The sequence below is a fragment of the Chamaea fasciata genome, unplaced genomic scaffold, assembly GCF_029207755.1.
Source record: "Chamaea fasciata isolate MVZ Bird 193981 ecotype frontalis unplaced genomic scaffold, bChaFas1.0.hap1 SCAF_24, whole genome shotgun sequence".
Taxonomy (NCBI): Eukaryota; Metazoa; Chordata; class Aves; order Passeriformes; family Sylviidae; genus Chamaea; species Chamaea fasciata.
In genome coordinates, this window is record NW_027094109.1 from 6,007,486 (window position 1) to 6,031,744 (window position 24,259).

Genomic DNA, 24,259 nt, shown 5'->3' on the forward strand with positions numbered 1-24,259 from the left:
GCTCTGGTTTGGGACTTGGAGAAGGTGATCAAATAATAAGTGCATCATGCTGGGACATGTCTGACTGGTGAAGGTCACCCCTGTCCTCCCTGTCCCCTGGGGTCCGTCCAGCCTGAGGCCCCAAGCCCAGGTTCTGCGTGGGCCTCTGCCACCTTCTGGCTGCTGGTCTTTGCTGGGAAGTGGCAATTGGAGGACCCCGGGGCGCCTTGGCAGAGCTGGACACACCTGTGTCCAGAGTGTCCCTGCCCCTTGGGCTCCCAGCACTCCCAGTTCAGCCTCTCCCGGCAGTGGGAGGGCAGAGCTGCCCCCACGGGTGGGCTGGCACGGCCATGTGCCATGTCTGCTGCAGCTCCTCTGCTTTCTCCCTGCAAACCAGTCGGACCAGTGGGCCAGGACTGGTGCCCAGCCTCGCTGCAGTGAGGCAGCCGTGTCACCAGGAGCCCAGGGGACAGGCAGGACGTGCCAGGCTCCAGCACAGACAGGGCTCTGCAGCAGCAGCAGCCTCCAGCCCGGGATAACCGAGAGCAGCTCCCGTGGCACAGCACCGGGACATGGACCCCCGGACAGGTGAGTGGGTGGCCTTTTCCCCCCCATATTGGGGCACAGGTGGGATGTTCACGGCATGGGCAGTGCTTTGGTGACCTTCCTCCCCTCTGCTGGTGAGCTGGGGCTGGTGGGCCTCAGAGCCATCCCCCGGGATTTGGGGATCTCTGCTCCCCAGGGTGCCAGGGCAGGGACGCCTCCCACGCAGGGCACGGGGCAGGGCCTGGGCACGCCGCCGCCAGCCTCCCACGGGCAGTGGGCGTGGGCACGGGGCAGTTTCGGCAGCGGCTGATTCAGGGAGGCTGTTGCACCACGTTCCTCCTGCCCCGCAGCTCCCGCCGTGAGTCACGGCCGCCGCAGCTCCCCGGCCTCGCCCACGCCGGGGGTCCCGGGGCTGCGGCTCGCCCCTGCCCCAGCAGAAACACTGGCCACCCACGGGTCCTGCCGGGAGGGCCGGGAGGAAGGGAGAGGAAGGGGCAGGGCAGGTGCTGCTCCTCTGCCGCCGGCCCCGGGAGCTGCGGCCGATGCTCCGCGGCCCCGGCTGTCCGTGCAGCCCATCAGGTGGAGCGAGTGCTGCGGCTCGCAGGATGCCCCGGGCCCTCGCTCGCCGTGTAAGCGCTGTGACCACAGGGGGGGAAATGTTCTCACTCCGCTGGCATCTGCCGAAATTTAGCCGCTCTTAGGTCATCCGTTTCCGCCGTCTCCCGGCTCCCGGTGCCGCAGTGAGCCCCATCCCTGTGCCCTCGGCCGGCCGTGCTGCCCAAACCCCCCGTGCCCTCCTGGCACGGCCCCGCAGGGCTGCCAGCGCAGGAATCGCTGCTCGGGGGCTGTGCTGGTGTCCCCACAAGCCCGGGAGCGTTGGTTGGTGCCGGGTTTGGCCCGACCCTGCGGCACGGAGGGGAGGGATGGGGCGGTGCAGAGGCCCCGCACAGCCCCGCCCGTGTCCCCGTCCCAGCCGGGCGCTGGCGGCAGCAGCTGCTCGTCCTGACAAAAAGCATCCTCTAGAGGGAACTGCCAGCCCAGAAATGGCTCCAGTGCCACCGGGAGAGGAGCATCACCCCACGAGGGCGTGAGCGGGACCGGGAGCGGAGACCACGGGCAGGGCAGCCAACTCCCTTCCCAGCGACCGTCCCACCTGCCAGCTCACCTGGGGACAGCGGCGGTGCCCGTCGTGCGGCTTTGGGGGCAGCAAAATTCTCTGTGCCACAGTCCTGGCAGCCCTGCCGGGTGCGGTGCCTCCCCGCCGGGGGGACAGCACCTGCAGGAGAGTTGTGCCCTCGCTCCGAGGTGTCCTGTCCCCTGCTGGGGACCACCGGGATCCCCAAGCTCCCAGAGGTGTCACTGCAGAGCCCCTCCTCCCTCTGCCTTCCAGGACAGGAGCCCGTCAAGGTGATCGGGGTTGTCTTGGGCATCGGGCTGGCCCTGCTGCTCCTGGCGAGTTTTGGCTACACCTTCATCCGCTGGTACCGGAGGGGCCACGCTCGGCGCCGTGAGTACGGGCAGGACAGGGGACAGGACAGGGGACAGTGGGACAGGACAGGGGACAGGACAGGGGACAAGACGGGGGGGACTCAGAGCACGGGGCTGCAGGGTTTGGGGTGTGGGGAACACAGGAGCTGGGGAAACCCTGGTGCAGGGGGCTCTGGGCCAAGCTGGGGGACACTCTGAGGTGAGAAGGGGGATGCACAGCGATGTCCTGGTGCTGTCCTGCCTGTCCCCACCCTGCCACGCAGGCTCACGGCAAAGCAAAGGTGGGTTCATGGCAACACATAGCTCTGACACCTCTCCCTCCTGTTCCTCCTGCCTCCCCAGGGCCTGACTTTGTCTTCAGCCTCTACCACTCGCGGTGAGTGATGCCCTGAGGGGACCTGGGGCACCTTTTGTGCAGTGCCAAGGTGTCACATCCCCCCTCCCCAGCCCCAAATCCACCCCGTTCTGCTGTTGGCAGGGGCTGGAGGGGGACGGACAGCTTGGTGACCTCTCTGCTTTCCCTGCAGCGGGCTGGGGTCGGTGGCACTGGAGCTGGTGCCACCATTCAGCATCAGTGGCTCACTGGGCACCTCGGGCTACGAGCCCTTCCACAGCCAGGGGCCTTGAGAAGGGAGAGCAGCCGGTGAGAGCTGGGCAGGTGGGCAGGTAGGACACCCCTTTGTCCCCCCTTGTCCCCCAAAGCCTCCGTGCTGCCTTGCAGCCCCTGGGAATCCCAGATTTCCTCAGGGCAGCCTCAAGGTTTTTCCAGCAAAAGCCCTGCCTGTGGCTGTGGGGCTTTCCCCGAGCTCTGGTTTTGGTTTCTCCCCACACAGGCTTTGGTTTGCATTTCCTTCCTGCAGTCCCTGGGATGGGATGTGTGGCCAGGGACAAGGGATGGGGCTGGAGCCCGGGAGCTCTTCCTCTCCCTGCCCCACACTCACAGCCCAGCACCAACAGAAAAAGCAACCAAAACTGGCCAGGGGGAATTCCTCCGTTTTCACTTCTGCAAGAAACAGCCCCTGAATCCGCTGGACTTCAACTGAAACGGCAACAGAGCAGTTTCTGTTGCTAAAAAAACTTCACAGAATCGTTGGGGTTGGAAGGGACCTCTGGAGACCATCTGCTCCAACCCCCCCCGCCCAAGGTCACCTGGAGCAGGTGACACAGGAAAGCACCCAGGTGGGTTTGGAATGTCTCCAGAGAGGGAAACTCCACAAACTCCCTGGGCATCTCCTCCATCTGCCGTTCTCCCACTGGCCCTCTGCAGCCAGGAGGTGTCTGGGCCAGCAGTGGTGCAGCCTCCCCTTGCTTGGGATGGAGGAAGAGGATGCAGCCTTATCCCAGGATTCCTCAGCACTGATCCTGGAGAGAACAGCCGCATTCCCCCTGGCTCAGAGACCCCCCAGCCCCCTGCACACCCAGAGACCTGGCAGCAGGCTGTTTCTTAGGGGACCAGCTGAGGAGCAGGGCCAGGAGCCCCACAGCTGGGTGACTGGATTTGTGCAGCTGCAGAAAACGCCGTGAGGAAACAGGGAATCTGTCTCAGACCTCCTCCTCCATCCAAAATCTGCCCCGACATGGAAGCTGGTTCTCCACACTGCCAGTGCAAGGAAACACCTCAGAAAGCCCCTGTGGAGTTCCTCCTGGGTTTTTGTGCCAGTTGCCCTCGGTGTCAGCAGAACAAGTGGCTGTGGAAGTGCCTGGAGCACGGGAGCAGCCATGGGGAGACTCTGTGGCCGTGGGGAGGGGCCTTGCTCGGCCAGCGGAGGCTGGCGAGGCACAGGGGCGGCCTTGGGACCATTTCTTTGCAAGTTTCTCTCAGAAGGAAAACAAAGAAAAACTCACGAGAGCCCCGTGGTTGTGTGTAGGGAAAACCAGTGAGGACAGAGTGGGATTTCCAGAGAGTCGGAGGGGCTATCTGTGCTCTTGGCCATCAGAGCTAAACCCTGCGGTCTGCGGCTTTCTCCTGGCTGAAAGGAGATGTCTGACTGCTCGTAGGGAGGGGGAAATGCCACCTGCTGGGGGCTGGGAGCCCTCCGTGGTGAGCAGGATCCAGCAGAGCCCTGCACGATGCAGGAACCGGCCGTGGGGCCTGACGTCAGTGGCGTTTAAAAGAAAAAAGAAAACAAAAAAAAAGTCACGCTTTTGATGACTCCGTTCTCCAGAGGAAGCTGAAAAAAATAAAAAAGAAAGCAGAAAGCTCTAACCCACAGTGGAGGGGCAGGAGGAGGCTCCCAGTGCCCTCCACATCCCTGTGGGATGCCGGGATGGATCTCACATGTCAGCAGTGCCACGTGAGATGCCAGAGAAGGAAATACAGTGCGGCTCAGCCCCCTGCTCCTGCCTGCGCTGGAAAATCTGAAAATAAAACCAAAAGCCCTTCACCTGAAAACCACATTCCCCGAGGAGGGTTTCTGCCGGCAGTTGTACTTCCCACCGTGAAGGTTCCTGGAAGTGGAGTGACTTTTGGAAAAACTTCCCTGTGGCCTGGATGGTGACCCAGGGTGAGCTGTTGGGTCTCATCCTGTTTCCATTCTGACGACAGCTGCTCACAGCATCACAGAATCTGTTCGTTTGGAAAAGACCCGTGAGCTCATCGAGCCCAGCCTATGACTGAACGCCACGTTGCTGAGCAGAGCCCTGATTGTTGTCCTTCCTCCACCCCTGGGTTTGACTTGTTCTGCTCCTGCCCTTCCTAGGTGATGTCCCGTGGGATGTGCATCCCTCTGGAATCACCGGGAGCAGCCCAGCTCCTTTTCCCCGCTGCTCCTCTGGTGATTGCTCCCACAAATTCCCCAGGCACAACCCCCCAGGAGCTCAGGTGCGTGAGAAGCTCCTGGGGAGCTGCCTTGGTTCCCCTTTTTCCCAGCTGTGATGTGGAAGTGCTCTTCCCCACATGAGGCAAAGGCACATTGCCTCTTGCTGATGGGGAGCGTCCAAATCTGGAAACAGAAAGCTCAGCTTGGCCTTAGGAGAGGCTGAACAGACAAACAGACTAAATAAATAACACCACATCCTTTCTGTATTTACAAATGAAACGCAATAAATAACGTCTGTATCCAACAGGGGCAGAACACAGACCATAGTGTGGGTAGGACTGCCCTGGCTCACGCTGGGCTCATAGGTGCATCCCACACCCTGTCCTGGGGCTGTGCCAGGGGGCTGGGTGCTGAAGGGTCTCTGTAGGGTCAGGAAAGTCTCTCTGTCCATCCGTGTGAGGGCAGGCAGGGCAGGAGCCCCGTGCTGCCAGCAGCAGGGTGCTGATGTCAGGCTGACGTCTGTTCTCGGCTTGAGTGTTGTGAAAGGCTGGGATGGCAGCAGCAGTGTGGACATCAGCAGGAGGAGCCCAGCTGGCCCGGGAAAGGGGGAAGTGGAAGCACAGACTGGCCCAGGCCCCGAGGGTGGCCCTGCACCCTGTGCTGGGCTGCTGAGGAGGGCAGACAAGGCAGAGGAGCCCTGGTGTGATTCCTTGGTGGCCCGAGGAGGTCGGGATGAGCCGCTCCAGGACAGCCCATCCCTGTGTCCCATCAGCTGGACTGCCTGCAGGGATGCACTGGGGGCTGCCCACAGCACGACTGGGCCCAAACAGCCCCACCGGTGGCTGAGCTGGTGCTCCTGGGCCACGGCTGCTCCTGGCACCGTGAACATTCAGGGGTCGGGGGTAGCTTATCCAGTGGCAGACGAGGTAGTTGGGTCAGAGGGCAGGGCTGGTGGCCCCAGGGGACAGGTCACAGGCGGCTGTCCTTGCTGTCCCTGCTGAGCTGGCTCAGGGGATTGATGGGGGGCGTGATCCAGTTGGAGCTGAGGCTGGAGATGAGCGGCAGGGTCCCCAGGAAGGCAGTGTTGTTGAAGATGTTCAGGTCGAAGGGAGTTTTCAGATCAGGGCTGGCTTTGGAGGCCAGTGGAGCACCTGGAACTGCCCAGCTCTGCAGAGTGGGGGCTTGGGGCCCCACCTGGCTGGAGAAGTCCCAGGCAGGGGCTCCCCGTGGAGCAAGGTCCCGTGTGAGGGGATGCCCAGGAGAAGACTGCTTCAAATACCCTTTGGACACAGGCAGCTCGGAGTGCTCCATGTCCAGCACGGTGTCGGTGCCGCCCCCACCCTGCACGGCCCCTGCACAGCCTGGGGAGGGCACTCCCTTGTCCGGGGCCTGCTCTGGCCCCACGGTGCCCTTAGACTGCTGCAGGTACCCCCGGAACTGCACATCGTCCTGGCTGGGGGCTGGGGAGAGCCCGGGCTGGCCTGGGGCGGCATTCCCACTGCCAGAGGGGCAGCCAGGAGCAGGGCAGGGGCTCCCCAGGCCCACCCCACTGTCCTCAGCCATGGGCAGCTGCTGCCTGTAGCCCTGGGGCTCGGGGCCCGCGGAGCAGCTCGAGGAGGAGGAGGAGGAGGAGGAGGGGATGTGCAGGCAGATGCCGCTGTCGGTGCTGGTGCCGCTGCTGTCCCTGCTCCCCGCGGGCCCCAGCAGGCACAGCTGGTCCTTGGGCCACGCTGGGAGCTTCCAGCCCTGCTCCGGGGGTGGCTGGGCTGTGCTGCTGCTGCCCTTGGGGCTGCTCTCCGGCTCCTTCTGGCACAGGAAGAGCTGCTGCGTGGGGTCTGCGTCCAGGCTGCCCGAGGACGGGGGCTCATGCTCTGTCCGGAGTGAGCTCTGCTTCATGAAGGACTTCTGGGAGGGAGAGGAAGAGGGGAGTGAGCTGTGCTTCATCCCTGCTTGGTGCCTGTCCCTCCCAGTGCTCCCCAGTCCTGCACCCAAAGGGTGGCATGGCACTGTCCCTGCCTTACCAGGACCGACGGCGTCCTCACAGGTCTCCTTATGTAGGTGCAGGCCAGCAGAGCCCCCAGGAGGCCCAGCAGCAGCAGGGTGATGAGGGAGGAGCTGAGGACGGCCGGGAGAAGCTCTGCGCTCGCTGCAGGAGAGGACGTGACCAGGTGAGGGGGGCCAGGGGGATTCCTCAGTGCACGCAGCACTCAGAGGCTGCCCTGGCATGGACCCCCACACTCCCAGGGCCAGGAGGCTGGGGGGGGGTCTGCATATCCCGTGGTTCCCCCTCCCTGTGTCCCACTTACTGTCCCTGTGGCCGGTGGTGACACACTGCTCGTCGGTGCGCCAGGAGGGGACGGGCCTGTTGGCCAGGCTGGGCTCCACGCTCAGGCAGTACTCCGTGACCCAGAACAGCTCCCTGATGGTGAACTCCGGGCTCTTCTCCACCACTGTGAGCTGCAAAACAACACAGGCTGGCACCTGAGAGCCCCCAGCTCCTGCTTCCCTCCCTCCTCCTCCCCCCTGGGGTAAGTCCCCAGGGTGTGTTGCGATAATGATGGCAGCAGCTAGATCCAAAATCCCCACAAGAGCTGGGAAACTCTGCCATGAAACACACAGAGAAACCTCTCCGTGCTGCTGTGGCCATGAGAAAAGTCAGCGTTTACTCCTACAGCAGACCGCGCCTTAACAATCTGGTTTTCCACTTGAGCAGAAGGGGACAACACGGGAACAGCAACTCCTCTCACCGTGTGGTTGTCCCGTGTCCTCCTGACGTACACGTGGTAGCGGGTCATTGTCTTCTGGAGGTCTCTGTACTCCAGACTGACGTTCCCGGGGGGCAGGAGCGGCTGCAGCCGCACCTGGATGGAGTTGCCCATCACGGAGAGGCTCTGCCCCGCCAGGCGCAGGCCAGCTGGAAGCAAATCAGTCACAGCAGCAGGGTCAGGGCTGCTTCCTGTTCACAGCTCTCAGCCTCTGCAGCATCAGAGGAGCTGTGACTGTCCCACCCATCCTCGGGCTGTGCCATCCCTCTGCGCAGCCCACAGCCCGCCTGCCCTCCGGGGAGGCGTGGAGGGAAATCTCCCTGCTCTCATTCATCCCGCAGCTCTCTCCAAGCACTTTGGCACCCTGACCCACCAACTCCAGCAGAGGGTGGAGGCAGATCCCAACCCACCTTCCTGTGGGGAGAAGGCGCCAGTCCTTTTCCAGGGGGACTTTTGGTCCCCGGACACGGCCCTGACCCGCGCGTAGTAGCGCTGCTCCGGGTCCAGGGTGTAGTTGGTGAGGTCACAGGAGAGCTCCGAGGTCTTCCCGCACTCTGGGATGGCTGTCCAGGAGGTCTTTGAGCCATAGCTGTGGGGAGAAGCACCAGGGGTGAGCAGAGAGCTGGGATCAGGCCCTGGGCAGGGCAGGAGCCCTGTGTTCCCCGTGGTTGTTACTCACACTTTGTACTCCACATTGTAGCGGGCGTTGCTGGGGCAGTTGTGCCCTGGCTCCCACCTCAGCAGGTGTTGTCCCACCTCGGCAGCGAAGCGCACGCTCTGGGGGCTCTGCAGCCCCTCACCTGTGGGGCACAGGGGAGCTCAGGTGGGGCTGCACAGCCCTGCCCCACCAGCCCCAGAGGAGCCTCAGCACGGCCCCCGCAGCGTCGCCCTGGGACGGGTCAGGTAACAGCCCTGACCACCCGAAACGGGCAAGCCTCTGCCCAGATTTCTCTTTCCAGCTTCCAGGATTTGCTCAGCCCCCTGTTCTCCTTCCTCTTTCTTTGGGGAGAGCCCAGCTGAGGCTACTCGGTGCTTTCCTGCCCCAGGAAAGGAGCTGTATTTGCATCCCCCATCCCCTGCCATTCGCCACCAGCTCTCTCTGGACTCGGCTTTCCTGTTTTGCTCATCTGCTGCCTGGGTGAAACCAGACTTTTCACACCTCCTGTCTGATCTCGGTGTTGTCACCTGGCAGTAAAGCCCCGCTGACAACATCTGTCACCTCTCCCTTGCAGGTTTCCCCGGCAGCTGCTCCCTGCCGGCAAACACCGAACCCAGCACTGTGTCCCCAGTGACCGTGGCCACACCAGTGGGGACAAGCGAGGCCGGAGCCCCTCGCTGAGCCTTTGGGTTCCCAACCAGCAGCAAGAGGCAGAGCAGGGAGCCCTGGCCGTGCCCTGCCCCAAAGCAGGGGGATGATCTGGGGGCTGAGCACCAGCAAAGGTGTCCAGGCTGCGGCTCCAATCCTATCCCCCATCCCAAGGAACCCACCCGGAGCCGTGAGGAGCCAGCAGGGAGATGAGAACCGACACGAGAAACTCACCGTGGGTCAGGCAGGCAAGGAGCAGCACCAGGCACGGTGCCAGGGCGGTGGCAGAGGGGACCATGGCCGCTCAGCATCCTCCGTGGCGGCGGGGCGAGCGCGGGGCCGGGCTGTGCCCCAGCGGGAGCGGAGCGCTCGTTTTTCCCCCGGGGGCTGGCTCAGTGACGTCTGGGAGGCGTTCGAACAGCGCAGGAAAGTCACTGAGCAGCCACTTCCACTTCTCTTCGCTGTCCACCCACTCACCCCCAGCCTGGGCTGGGCTTTTCCGACAGAGCTCGAAAGGAAGAATTCTGAGGGCTTTTCTGAGCAAAGTGGGGCCGTGCTGAGAAAGGCAAGTACAAGTAGGTGATGTCTCTGCTGCTTTCTTGTGAAATGAGGTTTTACCAGCACAGCACAGGTGAGTGTTGGCACAGAGGGTGACCTGTCACAGGGGTTTTCCTGAGCACAGCAGTGTGTCCTGTCCTGCCAGCAGATAAATCCAGCCAGGTTCCAAGCAGCCCTGGAGCCCCAGGAGGGGTTGTGGCTTTCCCTCCCTTTGGGCTCAGCCTCCTGCCTCAGCCTGCAATTCCCCTTTCTCCACTTCTGAGTGAAAACCTCTGGGCTGTCCTGTGTCCTGCAAACACCCTCACACAGGCGTGACTTTGGAAATCCAGTGTGACACAGGGGCTGCCACTGTCCCCAGGGCTCCGGCAGCCCCCCAGGAACATCTGTGATCCCACGGCTGTGGGGTCTGGCCCCACGGCCATGTCCTGCCTGTCTGGTGACGCTGGGACCTGAATCACCACCCGGCAGACTGTGTGTGAGTGCTCTGCTTTGCCTCAGAGCTCGTCTGAGGGCTTTCCTGGGGCCCTCATGTGATGGAGAGTGATTTTCCTCAGAAAGAGGAATTTCCCACTGGGGAATTAGTGGAAAGGGCGCAGATATAAAGAGCAAGAGAAACCAGAAGTGCTCTGGACAGACTCAGAGAGCATCACGGTGGGCACAAACACGCAGGTTCCTCTTTAAAGAACCATCTTAAAGGCCTGAAGTGGGAGATTTCTCCTCTTTTCCCTGACTTATCCTTCCTGACGAATGCCAAGGGCTTCCCCAAACTCACAGCCTGGCCAGAGCACCAGCAGCAGATCCCCTCCCTGCCATGGGTTTGTTCCCATGCAGGGCAGACCAGCTGATGTCCTGCCACTCTGCTCTTGGCCCCTGAGTCAGAACGGGCAGCCACAGAGCTGAGGAGTCCTGAGATGAAGCACAGCCAGTCCCACACAAAGCCGCAGGATGTGTTTTGTGTCGGGTAATGACAATTAAGAGCAACGGGATGAGAAGCCAGGGAAGTGGGAGTTCTGCGGAACAGCCACTGTGGGGCTGGCCCTGTGGTGGGGCGGTTCAGAGCCTTGGGAGAAGTGGCTGGCAACTTAGAGGAAAATGAAAGAGGCTGAGGAGGAACGAGAGTTCTGCAGAGCACTTGGATAGCCAGGGGGACTGGGGCTGGAACCCGAGCTCTGCGGGGAGGGCACTGCCAGGTGCCACGGGAGAGGCTGCTGAGGGGACAGTGCGAGCTGGGGGCGATGTGGGTGACCCCGAAACGCCTTCCTGTGGACACACCACAGAGAAACCCGGCCCAGGAGCACCTGGGTCTGTGCATTTCCCTCCCTCCTGTCCCCCCAGGAAGCCTCCCCAGGGTGACAGCAGGGTCAAGCGGGCGCTGCTGCACCCGGCAGGGCAGGGATGGGGCCGGAGGGCTGGTTCTGCACAGCCCCGCCGCAGGACAGAGCGCAGCGATCCTCATCCCGATTCCCTCGTGCCTGGAGGTGGGAGCAGCTCTCCCAGGCTGGTGGAGCCGGCTCTGGCCGTGTGCTTTAAGCTCCTGTTAAATGGCTGGGAGGGCAGGAGGGTGCAGGGAGGGCTCACAGCAGCAGCAGAGGTGAGGATTTCACCCGGGAGCTGTGTGCAGGCTGACATTTACCATCAGGCCACACACCCTGTTCTCTGGAACTTGCTCTCTGGCTTTGCAGCAAGCAATACTGCAATTCCTGGAGCTGTTTTCTGAGAATCCCTTTCTGAAGTGGATGCAGCAGCTCAAGAGGGCACGGCTGGCTCAGGGCTGTCTGGGAGTGCAGCTCAGGGCTTGGCCACCCCTGGCACTCAGCAGGCACAGCCTGCAGAGGAACAAAAAGCAAACAAAGCACCCCCAAACCCACTCCTGCCTGTGAAAACTACAGAGGAGTGCACTGTGCAGTGAGGCTGGCTCAGAACCCCTCTGTGAGCTGAGAGCAGGAGGGCTCAGAGGGATCCAGCCCCAAAAGGAAGGGGCTTTGCAGCAGGGCTCCTCCAAGCCTGGATGTCCCTGCTCGTCTCCTGATGAGCACGTGTGGGTGGGGAGCTGGATGAATAAGGGACTTCCAGTATGAATAATGCCAGGAGAAACGTGTGGCACTGAGGGCCGTGGGTCTGGCTGTCAGAAAGCACAGGATGAAGTTAAGCCTTTCCCCTTCAATCTGCATATTTTCACCTGTTTCCACCTGAGTTCTTGGCTCAGCAGAGCATCCCCCAGGTGGTGCCTGCAGGGGAGGCAGGAGGCTGCTGCTGGCTCCTGGAAGAAGCATTTAGCAAAGAAGCTCCGTTAGCAAAGGAATAAAAAGGCCTCCAGAGAAACTAAGAGGAAATGGCATTTTATTTCCTTTGGAACAGGGAATTCTCGACTTCTGGGTCACACCAGGTTCCCCTGGGGCTGGGCATGGTTGTGCATCCTCTCCTCTGTGCTTAGCCGGGCAGGAGAGCTGTGGGTGAGCAAGTGGGGGGCACAGAGGGGAGGAAGGGGGGCCTGGGTGGGCAGGCAGCCTGGAGAGCAGCGGGGAACCCCGGGGTGCTGCTGTTCCCTGGGGCCAGCTCTCCCCTGCTGGCAGACTCCCCGGGCCCCTCTGGGCCGGCCGGCACGGGGCAGGTGTTTTGCAGGCTGCGCCTGGAGCAGTTGGGAAACCGGCGGCGCTGGAGCCGGGCGGCAGGTCCGACAGGTTTGCTCCTGGCGCTGGCACTGACGTACGAGCCCGCTCGCCAAACACCTCCTGCCCCGGCCCCGCCGAGCTGGCTCTGCTCGGCACCGCGCTGCTGGCATGGCCGTGCCGCAGCTCTGAGCCCAGGCCAGCCCCGATCCCGGCCCATGGACGGCAAAACATCCCCGGTAAGTGCCGGCGGCCCCGGGGCTCCACGGAGCCGCTCCCCTCGGGGTTTGGTGGAGGGACAGGTCCCTCCCTGCTGCTCTCCGGGGTGTTCCTTCACAGCAGCCGGAGGGAGAAGGAGCCGGGGGAGCTGCCTGAGGCAGCCCTGGCACACGGAGGGAGGGCAGTGGCAGCATCCCTGGTGCCTGCCCTGTGCTGGCAGAGGTGTCGGGGCTCTCAGGTACTTTGCCACGCTGGAGCTGTGAACTGAGGGGGCCAGCTGGTGCTGTCACAGGGGTCTGGTGGTACTTGGCACGTTCCTGAGCCCTCGGGCACTTTCCAGCAGCACTGCACTGGTGGGCACGGCCCCTGCTGCTCACCTCGCCTGCTCTCCAGGCAGTTTTCCCTGCACAATTTTTGGGCTGGGCTGTCTGGGACCTGCTGAGCCTTGGATGTGGGGCTTTGCTGAGCATCCTGTCATGAGGAAAACATCCATCCCGGCTGGGCACCGGGCGAGGCAGCGAGTAATTACCGTGCTGAGCAGCGCCGGCTGTGCCAGCGACATCCGGAACAAAGGTGGCGGGATGGGGCTCCAGGGGAGGCAGGGCCAGCTCTGGCACCGTCCCCTCCCTGCCCCTTGGCGTAGGGGTCCCGGCCAGGAGCGAGGGCACGGTGGGCTCATGCTGGCTCTGAGGAGATGCAGAGTGGTGCCAGCTCTGGAGGGCCCCAGAGCAGGGTGGCATCGCTGCGCCTGGGGAATGGTGGGGCAGGAACTGGGATGGCCACACTGCAGAGACAATTGCTCAATACTGGACAGCCTCACTGGGTCACCTTGGCGTTGTCACCTGGGTTAAATGGGCCATCAGGGGTGCTGGGAGCCACCCCTGGCTCTGCAATGGCAGCAGCATCTCTGAGTCTGTCCAGGCCTCTGTTTGTCCCTCTGTGCAGTGAGGTGAGCAGTGGTTACTCAGCCCCTGGAACATTTTGGGGTCTGTGCCCAAGGGGTGCTCACACTGGCGCAGGATGATGACATGTCCCTGGCCACATCGGCCTGGCTCAGTCGACAGTCGGTCACCTGTGCCTGCAAGTGACTCTGGCTGGCTTCGGGATTTCATTCTGCTGTGTGTACAGGGCCTTGGCAGTGTCCTCTCACCCTGTCCTGGTGCTGGGGTCTTTCCCCTCTCAGGTAGGCCCCACTCAGCAGTGGCACTTGAGCAGGATGTTGTCACCCAGAGGGACCAGGGGCTCTCACAGGCTGGGGACATCTTTGTCCCTGGCGAGGACAATGTCTCCGTTGTGTGCTGGCTGAGCTGCTCTGCGCAGACAATCGATGCTTCACAAGCAGGTGAAGGAGTTCCCAGCCTGGACACGGGGCTGTGAGCACCTTTGAGGGTGGGCAGCCGAGCTCAGCTGGGGAGGAGGATCTGAGGCAGCTCCCTCCAGCTTATTTAAGCCAGGCTGCCTCTCTCTTTCCCCTCCTGATGCTCTGGATTTTGGGGGGTTCCTGTGTCCTCCTGCTCCTCCAGGACGTGGCTGGGCCCTAGCTCTGGTTGCAACACCCAGGTGTTCCCTGGCTTCCGCTTCCCCTCCCACTCCGAAACTGCGGGTGACTGCTGGCTGGTTTCCCTGGATGCTGAGCCTCCAGCCCAGCCTGGATTACCTTTCCCCTGGTGATTGTCCTCTGCTGCCATGGGCTTGGGGGCCTTCCCTCCACATTGGGGTGTGGAGCTGCAGGTCAGTGCACTGAGAAAGGGGACAAGCACCTGAGTGTTGCTGTCCTTGGTGTGGGTGCCTTGCCCAGCTCTGCTCCGAGCCTGGGAGCAGGGACAGGCAGTGAGGGGTGTTCGCACTCCTGACAGCTTTAGCAGAGGGCTCACACTGCAGGACAGGCAGTGAGGGGTGTTCGCACTCCTGACAGCTTTAGCAGAGGGCTCACACTGCAGGACAGGCAGTGAGGGGTGTTTGCACTCCTGACAGCTTTAGCAGAGGGCTCACACTGCAGGACAGGCAGTGAGGGGTGTTTGCACTCCTGGCAGCTTTAGCAGAGGGCTCACACTGCAGGACAGGCAGTGAGGGGTGTTCGCACTCCTGGCAGCTTTAGCAGAGGGCTCACACTGCAGGACAGGCAGTGAGGGGTGTTTGCACTCCTGACAGCTTTAGCAGAGGGCTCACACTGCAGGACAGGCAGTGAGGGGTGTTTGCACTCCTGGCAGCTTTAGCAGAGGGCTCACACTGCAGGACAGGCAGTGAGGGGTGTTTGCACTCCTGGCAGCTTTAGCAGAGGGCTCACACTGCAGGACAGGCAGTGAGGGGTGTTCGCACTCCTGGCAGCTTTAGCAGAGGGCTCACACTGCAGGACAGGCAGTGAGGGGTGTTTGCACTCCTGACAGCATTAGCTCACACTGCAGACAGGCAGTGTCTGCTGCCTGCAAGGTGAGCAAAGCTGGCCAGGAGTCCCTGAGTGTCCCCAGTGTCCCTCCTGGCTGTCCTGTGAAAGCAAAGCAGCTGTGCCACAGGCAGGGGCTGGCTGTGCCCCTGTCCCCACGGCTGCCTCCGGAACGGGGCACTCTTGTGGCCGGTGGAGCATTTGCAGGGAGGCCGTGGAGGAAAGGGCTCAGACCGCAGCGGCACGTGTGATCCGGGCTGGGCTCTGCCTCTGACTTTTACTCAAAAGCCAGCAAAGGATGAGTAAAGGTTTTGTGGGCAGGAGCCGTCGTTCACTCACCGGGGTCATGCGCTCTCCTCTGCAGAAACATCTCAGCAAAACCACCACTTGTTTTCTCTGCTGCACAGGCCCTACCTACACTGCTTACCTGTGCCAAGAGCTCTGCCACCTTCTCTGACAGGCCCCCCAAATCATTTAGACTTTAGACTTTTAAGGAAATAAGCAGCTGAAAATGCACCTGAGTGTAAGAATGTGCTTCCTGCTGAGCAGTGCTCGGAGCAGTCTGACCTATGGCACGTTTGGGTGTTAATTTCATATATTTGCACACTGGAGGTGGGAGTGCTGTGGCATCCGGCATTGCTGGCTCCCTGGGGCAGCCGGGCTGCGTTTTCCGTGTGTGGTGGAGAGGTTTCTCCTTTGGAGGATTGTAGTTCTGCTGGTGTGATAAGCAAAGGGTTACAGCTGCTGCAGGGTGAGATGTGACACATCAGACGTGTGGAGATAGCACACAAACGCCAGGGGAAAATGGTATTTACAAAAACCTCATTTCTATGTAGGCAGGAGAAATTCTTTTCAGTGAAGGGTTCCTGGCACCCCCACATCGCTTTGCTCAGGACCTGTCACAGCTCTGGCTGTCACCGACAGCGGGCACTGGGAGTACCCAGGGGTACCCCACGATGTGGGTGTGTGAGAACTGAAATCCCATCAGTGTCGGGACTGCTCAGGCTCATTAGGGCACTGCAGGGCACCCTCCAGCCCTCCCAGCCTCGAGGAGAAAACTGAGGGGCCCTCCCTGACACCTTTGGGAGAAAGCAAGGGCTGCAGCACTGCTGGGAAATCGGGGTGTAGGGAAACCCGGGGCAGATCCAGGCTTGTCCCTGCAGTCTGGCGGGGAGGGGGCGAGAGTGGGGCTGATGCATGAAACAGAAAGTGTCTCTCTCTGCTCCTCCCCGCGCACAGGAGCCCGGGGAGCTCCACGCCGGTGGGGAGGTGGCTCCCCATGGCCGGGGGACACCGGCGGTGCCTGCGCCGAGGGCCCGCGGGGGCGGGAGGAGGTTTGTGCCGGGGGGCGGCCCCGCACACGCCGCCGCTGCTGGCCGGGGCGGGTGTCCCGGCCGCTCCCGGAGCCCGGGGACCGGCGGGGATGAGCTCGGCAGGCTCAGCCCGAGCGGCGCGGGTGTGCCCGCGGTGTGCCCGCGGTGTGCCCGCGGTGTGCCCGCGGTGTGCCCGCGGTGTGCCCGCGGTGTGCCCGCGGTGCGCGGCCGGCGGGAGCCGCGCTCGGACCCTGCCGTGCGGGACGCGTGGCCGTGACTCACAGATAATGCCCAGGAAGTTACAGCAGCGCTCCGCCAGCCAGGGCACAGCCGCGTTCGCGAAGCGCCGGCCCCGGCAGCATCGCGACCTGCTCATTAGGGCTGCTGGCTCCCGGCAGGAAAGGCGAGGGCACAAAAAACCCGGCTGGAAAGGCGAGGGGCGCTCCCAGCCGTGTCCCCGCTGTGCCCGTGTCCCCGTCCCGTCCGTTCCAGAGCTGTCCTCCAGCCCCAGCGCTCCTCGCTGGCCGGGCAGGGGAAGGGATGATCTCTGGTGGTGGAGAAAGGTGATCTCCAGCAGTGCAGGGCCAAAAATCAGAGACAGGCTCCCAGGGGGGTGTGTTGGAGCCATGTCAGGGTGGTGAGTGGTCCCTGCAGCGTGGTGGCTCCACTTGGCCCTTCAGAAGTGATGTCACAGAATCCCAGAATGGTTTGGATGGAAAAGGACTGAAAGCTCACCCAGTTCCAGCCCCCTTCCATGGGCACGGACACCTTCCACTGGACCAGGTTGCTCCGAGCCCCATCCATCCTACAAAAGGTAGAGGAAGCAGCATTTATTTTGGGATTTGTTTGCAGGTCCTCTCCGGAGGAAAATGAGGGGCTCTGGCTTGTGTCACCAACGGGGCATTTGGAAGAGTGTATTTTAAGGAAAGGAAACAGATACACATTCTTTAGTGAATTCATGGATCAGGAGTGACACAACTGCAGAGCAGCATTCCAGGGTGCAGGACGTTTCAGGGCTTGGAAAACACCGATTATTAAGTATTACTAAATGACAGCTGGAAATTGCAGTGTATTTTTCAAATGGCTAATTAAGGATAGATGCATGAACTGGGGCACTGGCCCCGTGGAACTGGGCCACAGCGTGACTGTCACGGCGCCAAATACCCGGCTGATTGCTCGGCTCGCAGTGATGGCTTTAGGAAGTTCAGCTGCCTGAAGGGGAAAAACCCAGTGACAATGGGGCTTTTGGCCATCCTGGATGGGATGTGGCTCAGGTTCTGGTACGGAGAGGGGCACTGGGGTGGTGACTCCTCATGGGGCTCGTGGTTCTGTGAGGAACAGGCTCGCTGTGGTGCCAGGGGGGCTCAGCTCCCTCCCTCACAGCTGGCAGGGTGGCAGCTGGGGGACTCTGGCGGGCAGCAGTGACTGCTGGTGACAGTCCCCTCTGCCCACAGACCACTGCCTCGCCTAGCAGTGTCCCCCCCGGCCTCCTCCATGTCTCCAAGGTCAGCAGCATCTTCGGTGCCCGACCTCCGCAGCCTCGAGAGAACGTCCTGGGCATCAGCTTCAAACCCTACAGCCCCGAGAACGGCCCGGCCCCGAGCCCCTGCTCAGCCTGTGAGAGCACACGTAAGGACGGGGGACCCATGGCCCTGGTCCCTCTCGGGATGGGGAGGGATGGAGGGAGGCAGGGCTGTCACAGACAGGCACGGGCTGCTGTTTCCCTGGGGTGTGAGGGGCAAGGGAGAGGACAGTGACCACAGGGCAGGTTGGGCTGTGCTTGGCCCTGCTCTCCCACAGCCCAGAGGGGGATGGCAGGGTCTGGGTGCCCTGAGGAGGCAGCTGCCCCCTGACCCTGCCCCTGCCCTGCTGCCAGGATCCTCCATGTTCAGAGCTCCCTGCATGAGCCAGCGGCGGCTTGCGCTCATCTTCTGCGTCTCCGTCCTCATCGTGCTGCTCATCGCTCTCATCCTGCTGTGTGAGTGGAGCCCGGCGCGGGGTGGGTCCTGGAGAGGACCTCAGGGCAGCTGGGGGTCAGCAGAGTCTGGGGATACCCACACTGGGAAGTGCCAGAGGGAAAGCCCTGGCTCAGAGACAGGGATGTGCTCTTCCCATTCCCTGAGTGTTCCTGACATCTGGTGGAAAGACGGGAGCTGGGGAAAGGAGAAATGGAGATCTGCTGCCTGGGCTGGTGGCAGTGTTGGGGGCTTGGGGCTGCAGTGTGCTTTCCTTCTGCTGGGTTTTCTCTGGTGGGCAGCAGGGCACCCACAGCTGCCCTCCCCAAGATAAATCGTTGTCTGTAGGCAGAATAGGCACAGCCACCGGGGAATCCCTTTAATCCTGGTGACATCCAGCTGCCACTCTCCAGCTGGTGAAGCATTCACAGGCTGAATGCATTTCCTGTGGGTGAAGGGAGAGGGCCTTGCAGCAGCTGGGCAGCACAGGGGGGTGCTCAGGGTGACCATAACTCCCCCAGCCTTGTGTCCAGCAGCTCCTCCCTCTTGCCTCAAACACACCTCACGCTCACACCCAGTGACTGGGAACGCTCCTGTGCCTGCCACACCTCCAGATGCCCACCCAGGTGGGTCACAGCCCCTCAGCCATGGCCAGCCCTTGCCTCAGCGTGGTGTTCTCCTGCTTCCAGTCATGTTCTGGCGGTCGCAGACGGGAATCCTGTACAAGGAACCAGCCGAGAGCTGCAAGGACAGCGCCGTGCGCTGCGACGGCGTCGTCGACTGCTCCCAGAGGAGTGATGAACTGGGCTGTGGTGAGGCACCGGGAACTGGGATGGTGGGGATGAGGGGAGCTCCAGGAGCACCCCTGACCCTCCTGCTCCATCCCACAGTGCGCTTCTCCTCCGAGGAGTCCTTGCTCCACGTCTACTCCAGCACCGAGAGCCAGTGGCTGCCGGTGTGCAGCAGTGACTGGGACGAGTCCTTCTCCAGGAAAACCTGCCGGCAGCTGGGATTCCAGAAGTAATTCCTGCAGGATGGGTTGCTCTACTCAGCTGCTGGGGCCCTGCCAGGCCCCTGCCCTGACTGTGTGCAGGGTCTGCTGTGCTGCTTCCCCCAGTGTTGTGTTTTCCCACTGGAATGCGGCCTGTCCAGCGCTGCTCTGGGCATAATGCAGGGACCAAGTGGTCAGTGCCTGCACGGGGGACCCTCACTGCCTGTCCTCTCCCCTCCCAGTGCCTCGCAGACCGAGTACATCCCCCTGCACGTCTCTGGCAAGAGCCTCACGGTGACTGAGGAGCGAGAGACCATCCAGCAGAGCCTCAACAGGTACCAGGGTCACTCCTGCCCTGCCCCTGCCCTGGTGCCGCAGGAATGGGGCTGAGGCCGGGTCTCCCTCCTCTCTCCTGCAGCTCCCAGTGTCTCACGGGAAAGTACGTGTCCCTGCGATGCACAAGTAAGGAGCTGGCTGGGTCACAGCCGAGGGTGGGCCCCCTTTCCACAGGCTTGGGAGCCTTTCTCCCCTTCTCAGCACAGGGCTGGGCAAATGGGACATCTTGCAGCAATATTTCTGGGGGATAGAAAACAACCAGCATTGCATTCCCTGCACTGTGTGGTACCCGTGGGTGGTGGGGATGGTGTGGGTGGTGGGGATGGTGTGTGTGTCCCCCTCCACGCTCCCCTTCCACCCCAGCCCTTCTCCCAGCCCTGCTCTCCCCTCCAGCCTGCGGGCAGAGGATTTCTGGCCGGATCATCGGTGGGAAGGAGACCTCAGTGAACAAATGGCCGTGGCAGGTCAGCGTGCAGTACGGGCCCATCCACATCTGCGGCGGCACCATCATCGACGCCCAGTGGGTGCTCACGGCAGCCCACTGCTTCTTCATGTGAGTGCTGCTGCCAGCCCGGGCACTCAGCCCGGCCCCAGGCCCGGCTCTCACCCCTCTGCCCCGTCTCCAGGAACAGCATGAAGATCCTGGACGACTGGAAGGTGTACGGGGGGGTGTCGGACCTGAAGCAGCCCATGGAGGGCATCGCGGTGTCCCAGGTCATCATCAACTCCAACTACAGCGACGACCATGACGACTACGACATCGCCCTCATGAAGCTCTCCAGGCCACTGACGCTCTCAGGTGAGGTCTCTCAGCTCACCTGGGCTTGGCTGGGTGGTGTCTGGGGGACAGGGAGATGGACAGGACCGAGAGACTATGGGAACCATGGGCTGTGTGGGGCTGCTGCCAGCTGGGGCATCCGACTCTGCTGTGCCCACCTCGCTTGTCCCACGGCCAGGAAGGGTCTGGCTCCCGCAGCCGTGGGCTCAGCTGTGCCACCAGCCCCACACGGGGCCGGGAAGACCCGGGATGGGCAGAGAGGGGAGCCTTTCCTGCGCCCCACGCTCCTCCCCGGCTGCGGGGCTGTGACGATTTCTCTCCCGGTGACTCATCCCTCGCTCCCGTCCCGTCTCCTCCCTCATCCCTCGCTCCCGTCCCGTCTCCTCCAGCCCAGGTCCGCCCCGCCTGCCTGCCCATGTACGGCCAGCGATTCCAGACCGGCAGGTCCTGCTTCATCACCGGCTTCGGGAAGACCCGGGAGAATGAAGGTGAGGGAGGACTGCGGCTGCCCGCAGGCAGCTCCTGCCCACCAGCGCAGCCCTCCAGGGCTTTCCCGCAGGGATGACTCTGGGGATTGCCCTCCCAGCTGCGAGGCTTTGCAGAAATGAGACCCGTGAGAAACACCCGCTTCCTCCCCCGCTGCGGAGGGGCCGGGGGCGGTGGGGGATGACGAGGCCCCCCCTGCCCCACAGCTCTCCCTGCCTTGCAGATAACACGTCCCCGAAGCTGCGGGAGGCCGAGGTGAAGCTGATCGACTACAAGATCTGCAACAGCGACAAGGTGTACGAGGGCTACCTGACCCCCCGCATGATGTGCGCCGGCTACCTGCAGGGAGGGAAGGACGCCTGCCAGGTGAGCTGCGGGCACACCAGGGGGCAGCTGCCCCATTTGGGGTACCCACAGAGGGTCTCCTGCCTCCCCTCCTCACTGCTGTGCCCCACTGAGCCAGGGTGACAGCGGAGGGCCGCTGGTCTGCGAGGACGATGGCCGCTGGTATGTGGCCGGGGTGACGAGCTGGGGGACAGGATGTGGCCAGAAGAACAAGCCCGGAGTGTACACACGTGTGACAAAGCTCCTCAGCTGGATATACAGCAAAATGGAGGTGAGGCGGCAGGGCTGTGCCTGGGCAGGGGGGCCCTGGAGAGGGGCTGTACCCCCAGGCACCTCACCCTGCTCTCCTCTCTGTCCCCCGCAGAGCGAGAACGACTAAGAGCGGGACGGACACTCGCCCGGGCTGTGCCTCCCCGGCTGGCACTGCCCACTGCCCCAGGGCACGATGGCACCAGCCAACCCCCCCACCTCACTCTGGACTGTCCGTGCAGCCAGGGACCCGTGGCCGCCCCAGAACTCTGCAAACAGCACCTGCAAAGTGCCCCTGCCCTCGCCTGGTGCCAGGGGTGACGTGGGGGTGGCTGGGCACAGCAGGAGGGACACAGCCCACGCCAGCGGCTGGCCGTGCTGGCTGGGGGACACCTCCTTGCCCCGTGTCTGTGGCTCTTCTGTAAATAGACCTGTCTGGACAGGGTGTGCGAGTGCTTCCTGGCGGGGCCGTGCACACTCCGCGGGCGAGGGGCCGCCAGCCGTGCCCGTGGAGAGGGAACTCTCTCCTCCTGCCAGGTCACAGCTGCGCCACCTCAGGGTGCGGGGTGTGGCAGCTGTGTCCACACTGCCCGCACCTCCGGGGCCGCGCCGGCGGCTCTGCAGCCGAGGGGAGCCCCGAGGTGTGGATTTCCCACCCTCTGGGAGGGGCGGCCGCTGCTCCCGTGTTTGCGGAGGGATTTCGGAAGTGCCTTTTACGGGCTTGTCCCTCCCTGCCAGAGAAATGCCTGTCGGTTTATTTTTCCATGCCGTGGCTCAGGTCTGAGCCAGCGCTCCCTCCCAGGGGTGCAGCCGCTCTCAGTCTGCTCCGGGGAGGGTTTTTTGGGGCAGCTCTGCGCCCTGGGGGTGGCTGTGGGAGGTGTGACAGAAGCCAGCGGCAGCCCGAGGCCACGCTGGAGTGTGGCTCAGAGCAACCACCCAGTGCCCAGCGTGAGGCAGCCCCGGATCTCCCCGCTGTGAGCTCTGCAGTGCCCGAGCGCTGCCTGCCGCCTGCAGGGATGGCACAGCCAGCCTGTCCTCCCGAGCAGAGACACTTTTCCCTCGAGGGAACGAGTGCCTGCGTCTCCTGGTGGACGCTGGGGCACACAAGGAGATGCCCAGGGTGAGCAGAGGCTGCCTGCTCCCCTCCCCAGCCCCGTGCTCAGCTGCAGGGGGGTCCTGTGGTCAGCCTGGCCACCCTGCACTCTTCTAATAAATGTTTTGGTAGTGCCCACGTGGAGATGGCTCTTTGGGACGGGCTGGAAAGGAAGCAGTGATGTGCCCAGGTGCCAAGGGTCCCTGGGGAGCGGGAATGTGGGGCTTGTGATGGAGTGGCCCTCCCTGCCCGTCACCCTCTGGGCTCCTGGGAGAAAAGGGATGTTTTAGGGTGCTCAGGTCCTGGGAACATCCCCTGAGTTCCCAGCACTGACCACTTCCCCTGGAAAAGGTTATGGGCAGCCGTGGTTCGTGTTGGGATTTCAGGCCAGCAGGTCTGGTCGGGTTCTGGGTGTGCAGAAAGCACCTGCCTGTCCCTGGGGCTGGGGCTGCCACCTGGGTGAATTCCTGGCTTGGCTTCCCTCCTCCTGGATTTGGAGCAGTGCTGGGTGGCTGCCCCAGACTGAACTGAAACAAAGGGAGGGAGTGGGTGCCTTTGGGGGAGCTCCAAGTCAGCCTGACCTCAAATCCGTTTTCAGAGCAGCAGCCCAGAAACCTCCCACGGATGCAGGAGCTGCCCGTGAAGAACGGAGTGTGCAGGGCCCAGGGACTGTCCCCACCTCACAGCCTGTGACAGGGGCCTTGGGCAGCCCTGCTGAACCCCAGGGAGGAGCGGGGGGCTCTGCTCCCCGCACACTGAGGCTGGACAAGCTGCAGTGACTGCCTAAGGCAACACAATTTTCCACAAACAGAAGCAGCTGATCGTGAGTTGGAGATGGGGCCCTGACTTCCCCGTTTTGTTTTGGTCTGGTTAAAGTGGGAATTCAGTGGGCCTTAAGTCACAGACCCAGCTTAGATTTGTCCAGAGGAGATCTGGGGGTTTCTGTGCGTAGGTCAGAGCGGAGCAGCAGCTCTTAATGGTTTATTACTGGAGAAATTGATCTTTTGAGAAGGAATAACCCCAAAATTGGAACCAGTAAGATCTGATCTTGCTGGAGCTGTGTGCCTGGGACCAGTAATGGTAACTTTTCACATTTCAGCACATGTGGGACCTGTTCCTCTGCTGTGCATTTCTCCTCCTTAGGGGCTATTGCTCTTCTGGAAGTCTGGCACCGCAGAGAAACGCTTCCAGCCCCTAATACAAATTTAATTTCTTTCTTCTTAACCTGCCATCCAGCAGTGTCTCCCCCCAAGCCCACAGGCAGGTATGCTGTGCTTTCCCAAGGGATGAAGTTTTCTAAGCAGATTAGGAGTGATTATTTTCCCATGGAGCCCAGCCACGGCTGTCGTGCTGTCCCCAGATGCTGTGCAGACAGTGCAGACGCCTTGGACACCGCTGTGCCTCCACTCCTGGGGGAGCAGGGCTGCGGTGGGGACCAGCCCAGCCCCGAGGAACTCCCAGGACAGCCCAGGCTGCCAACCTGTTGCTCTTGTAAAGCCCTTTGCTTGCCCAATGTCCTGCTCCGGAGCATCTTCTGAGACAAGAGGTGCTGAGCATGGTCCCACATCTGGCTGGGCTGTACCCGAGTTCCTCTCTGCTCTGGAAATCATAGGCCAGCATCCCAAAGGAATACAAATCACAAAAAATCCAGCCTGGCAGGCACCACGTGAATTACCGCCCATTAGCCGTGGTTTTCCCCATCTCTCCTTTTATAGCTCTTTGTTCTGCTGGGTCAAAACAGATTTGTTTATAGGGTTCCAGCGATGATGTTTCTCTGCAAAAATGCTTTTCCTCTAGCTGGGGATTGGTTCCCTTCCATGGCCAGTAACATCAGCACTTGGCACGGATTCGCTGGACTTGAGCTGGAGCTGTGCTCGACAGGGCAGTGCAGGAGCCTCAGCGCAGCCACTGCTCCCTCCCAGCTCCTGCAGGGATTTAGGGCAGAAGGAACGGCTTGGACCTGATGGGAAATGGTGTTATTGGGGTAAACACACAGCTTTTGTCACTGCTCCGCTCCCCCGTGTCCCTGATGGAGCCAGGGGCTGTGTTGACACTGAACAGGTAATTTCCAAGCTTGGCACTACAGGGAGACACCTTAAAA

The 24,259-nt window shown here is 62.2% G+C and overlaps 3 protein-coding genes across 3 annotated transcripts; 2 read left to right on the forward strand and 1 right to left on the reverse strand.

The window, feature by feature from the left end:
- The first annotated feature begins 551 nt into the window (after window positions 1-551).
- On the forward strand, window positions 552-5,063 carry SMIM35 (small integral membrane protein 35). The gene is made up of 5 exons (XM_066203547.1): window positions 552-567; window positions 1,916-2,032; window positions 2,356-2,389; window positions 2,541-2,671; window positions 2,847-5,063. Exons 1-4 carry the CDS (start codon window positions 552-554, stop codon window positions 2,638-2,640), a joined length of 267 nt encoding a protein of 88 aa, XP_066059644.1. The 3' UTR covers window positions 2,641-2,671; window positions 2,847-5,063.
- IL10RA (interleukin 10 receptor subunit alpha) lies at window positions 5,014-9,160 on the reverse strand. The gene is made up of 7 exons (XM_066203546.1): window positions 9,078-9,160; window positions 8,217-8,337; window positions 7,948-8,126; window positions 7,520-7,686; window positions 7,079-7,229; window positions 6,794-6,918; window positions 5,014-6,677 (listed from the first exon to the last, which is right to left on the reverse strand). The coding sequence occupies exons 1-7, from the start codon at window positions 9,139-9,141 to the stop codon at window positions 5,742-5,744; spliced, it is 1,743 nt and encodes a 580-aa protein (XP_066059643.1). The 5' UTR covers window positions 9,142-9,160; the 3' UTR covers window positions 5,014-5,741.
- Window positions 9,161-12,228: 3,068 nt separating this feature from the next.
- TMPRSS13 (transmembrane serine protease 13) lies at window positions 12,229-22,292 on the forward strand. Its single transcript, XM_066203561.1, has 13 exons — window positions 12,229-12,249; window positions 17,380-17,554; window positions 17,802-17,903; window positions 18,570-18,692; window positions 18,771-18,900; window positions 19,114-19,206; window positions 19,290-19,333; window positions 19,601-19,760; window positions 19,834-20,006; window positions 20,375-20,473; window positions 20,695-20,837; window positions 20,935-21,087; window positions 21,181-22,292. Exons 1-13 carry the CDS (start codon window positions 12,229-12,231, stop codon window positions 21,193-21,195), a joined length of 1,431 nt encoding a protein of 476 aa, XP_066059658.1. The 3' UTR covers window positions 21,196-22,292.
- The last annotated feature ends 1,967 nt before the right edge of the window (window positions 22,293-24,259 follow it).

Excerpts from the sequence above, each read along its gene's own strand:
- SMIM35 (XM_066203547.1), top strand. Across the intron at positions 2,033-2,355 it reads GAGGGGCCACGCTCGGCGCC|GGCCTGACTTTGTCTTCAGC; the intron begins GTGAGTACGGGC and ends CTGCCTCCCCAG. Across the intron at positions 2,390-2,540 it reads TTCAGCCTCTACCACTCGCG|CGGGCTGGGGTCGGTGGCAC; the intron begins GTGAGTGATGCC and ends CTTTCCCTGCAG.
- IL10RA (XM_066203546.1), bottom strand. The coding sequence starts at position 9,141 with ATGGTCCCCTCTGCCACCGCCCTGGCACCGTGCCTGGTGCTGCTCCTT. Across the intron at positions 8,338-9,077 it reads CCTTGCCTGCCTGACCCACG|GTGAGGGGCTGCAGAGCCCC; the intron begins GTGAGTTTCTCG and ends TGTGCCCCACAG. Across the intron at positions 7,687-7,947 it reads CGCCTTCTCCCCACAGGAAG|CTGGCCTGCGCCTGGCGGGG; the intron begins GTGGGTTGGGAT and ends ATTTGCTTCCAG.
- TMPRSS13 (XM_066203561.1), top strand. The coding sequence starts at position 12,229 with ATGGACGGCAAAACATCCCCG. Across the intron at positions 17,904-18,569 it reads CATCGCTCTCATCCTGCTGT|TCATGTTCTGGCGGTCGCAG; the intron begins GTGAGTGGAGCC and ends TCCTGCTTCCAG. Across the intron at positions 19,334-19,600 it reads CGTGTCCCTGCGATGCACAA|CCTGCGGGCAGAGGATTTCT; the intron begins GTAAGGAGCTGG and ends TCTCCCCTCCAG.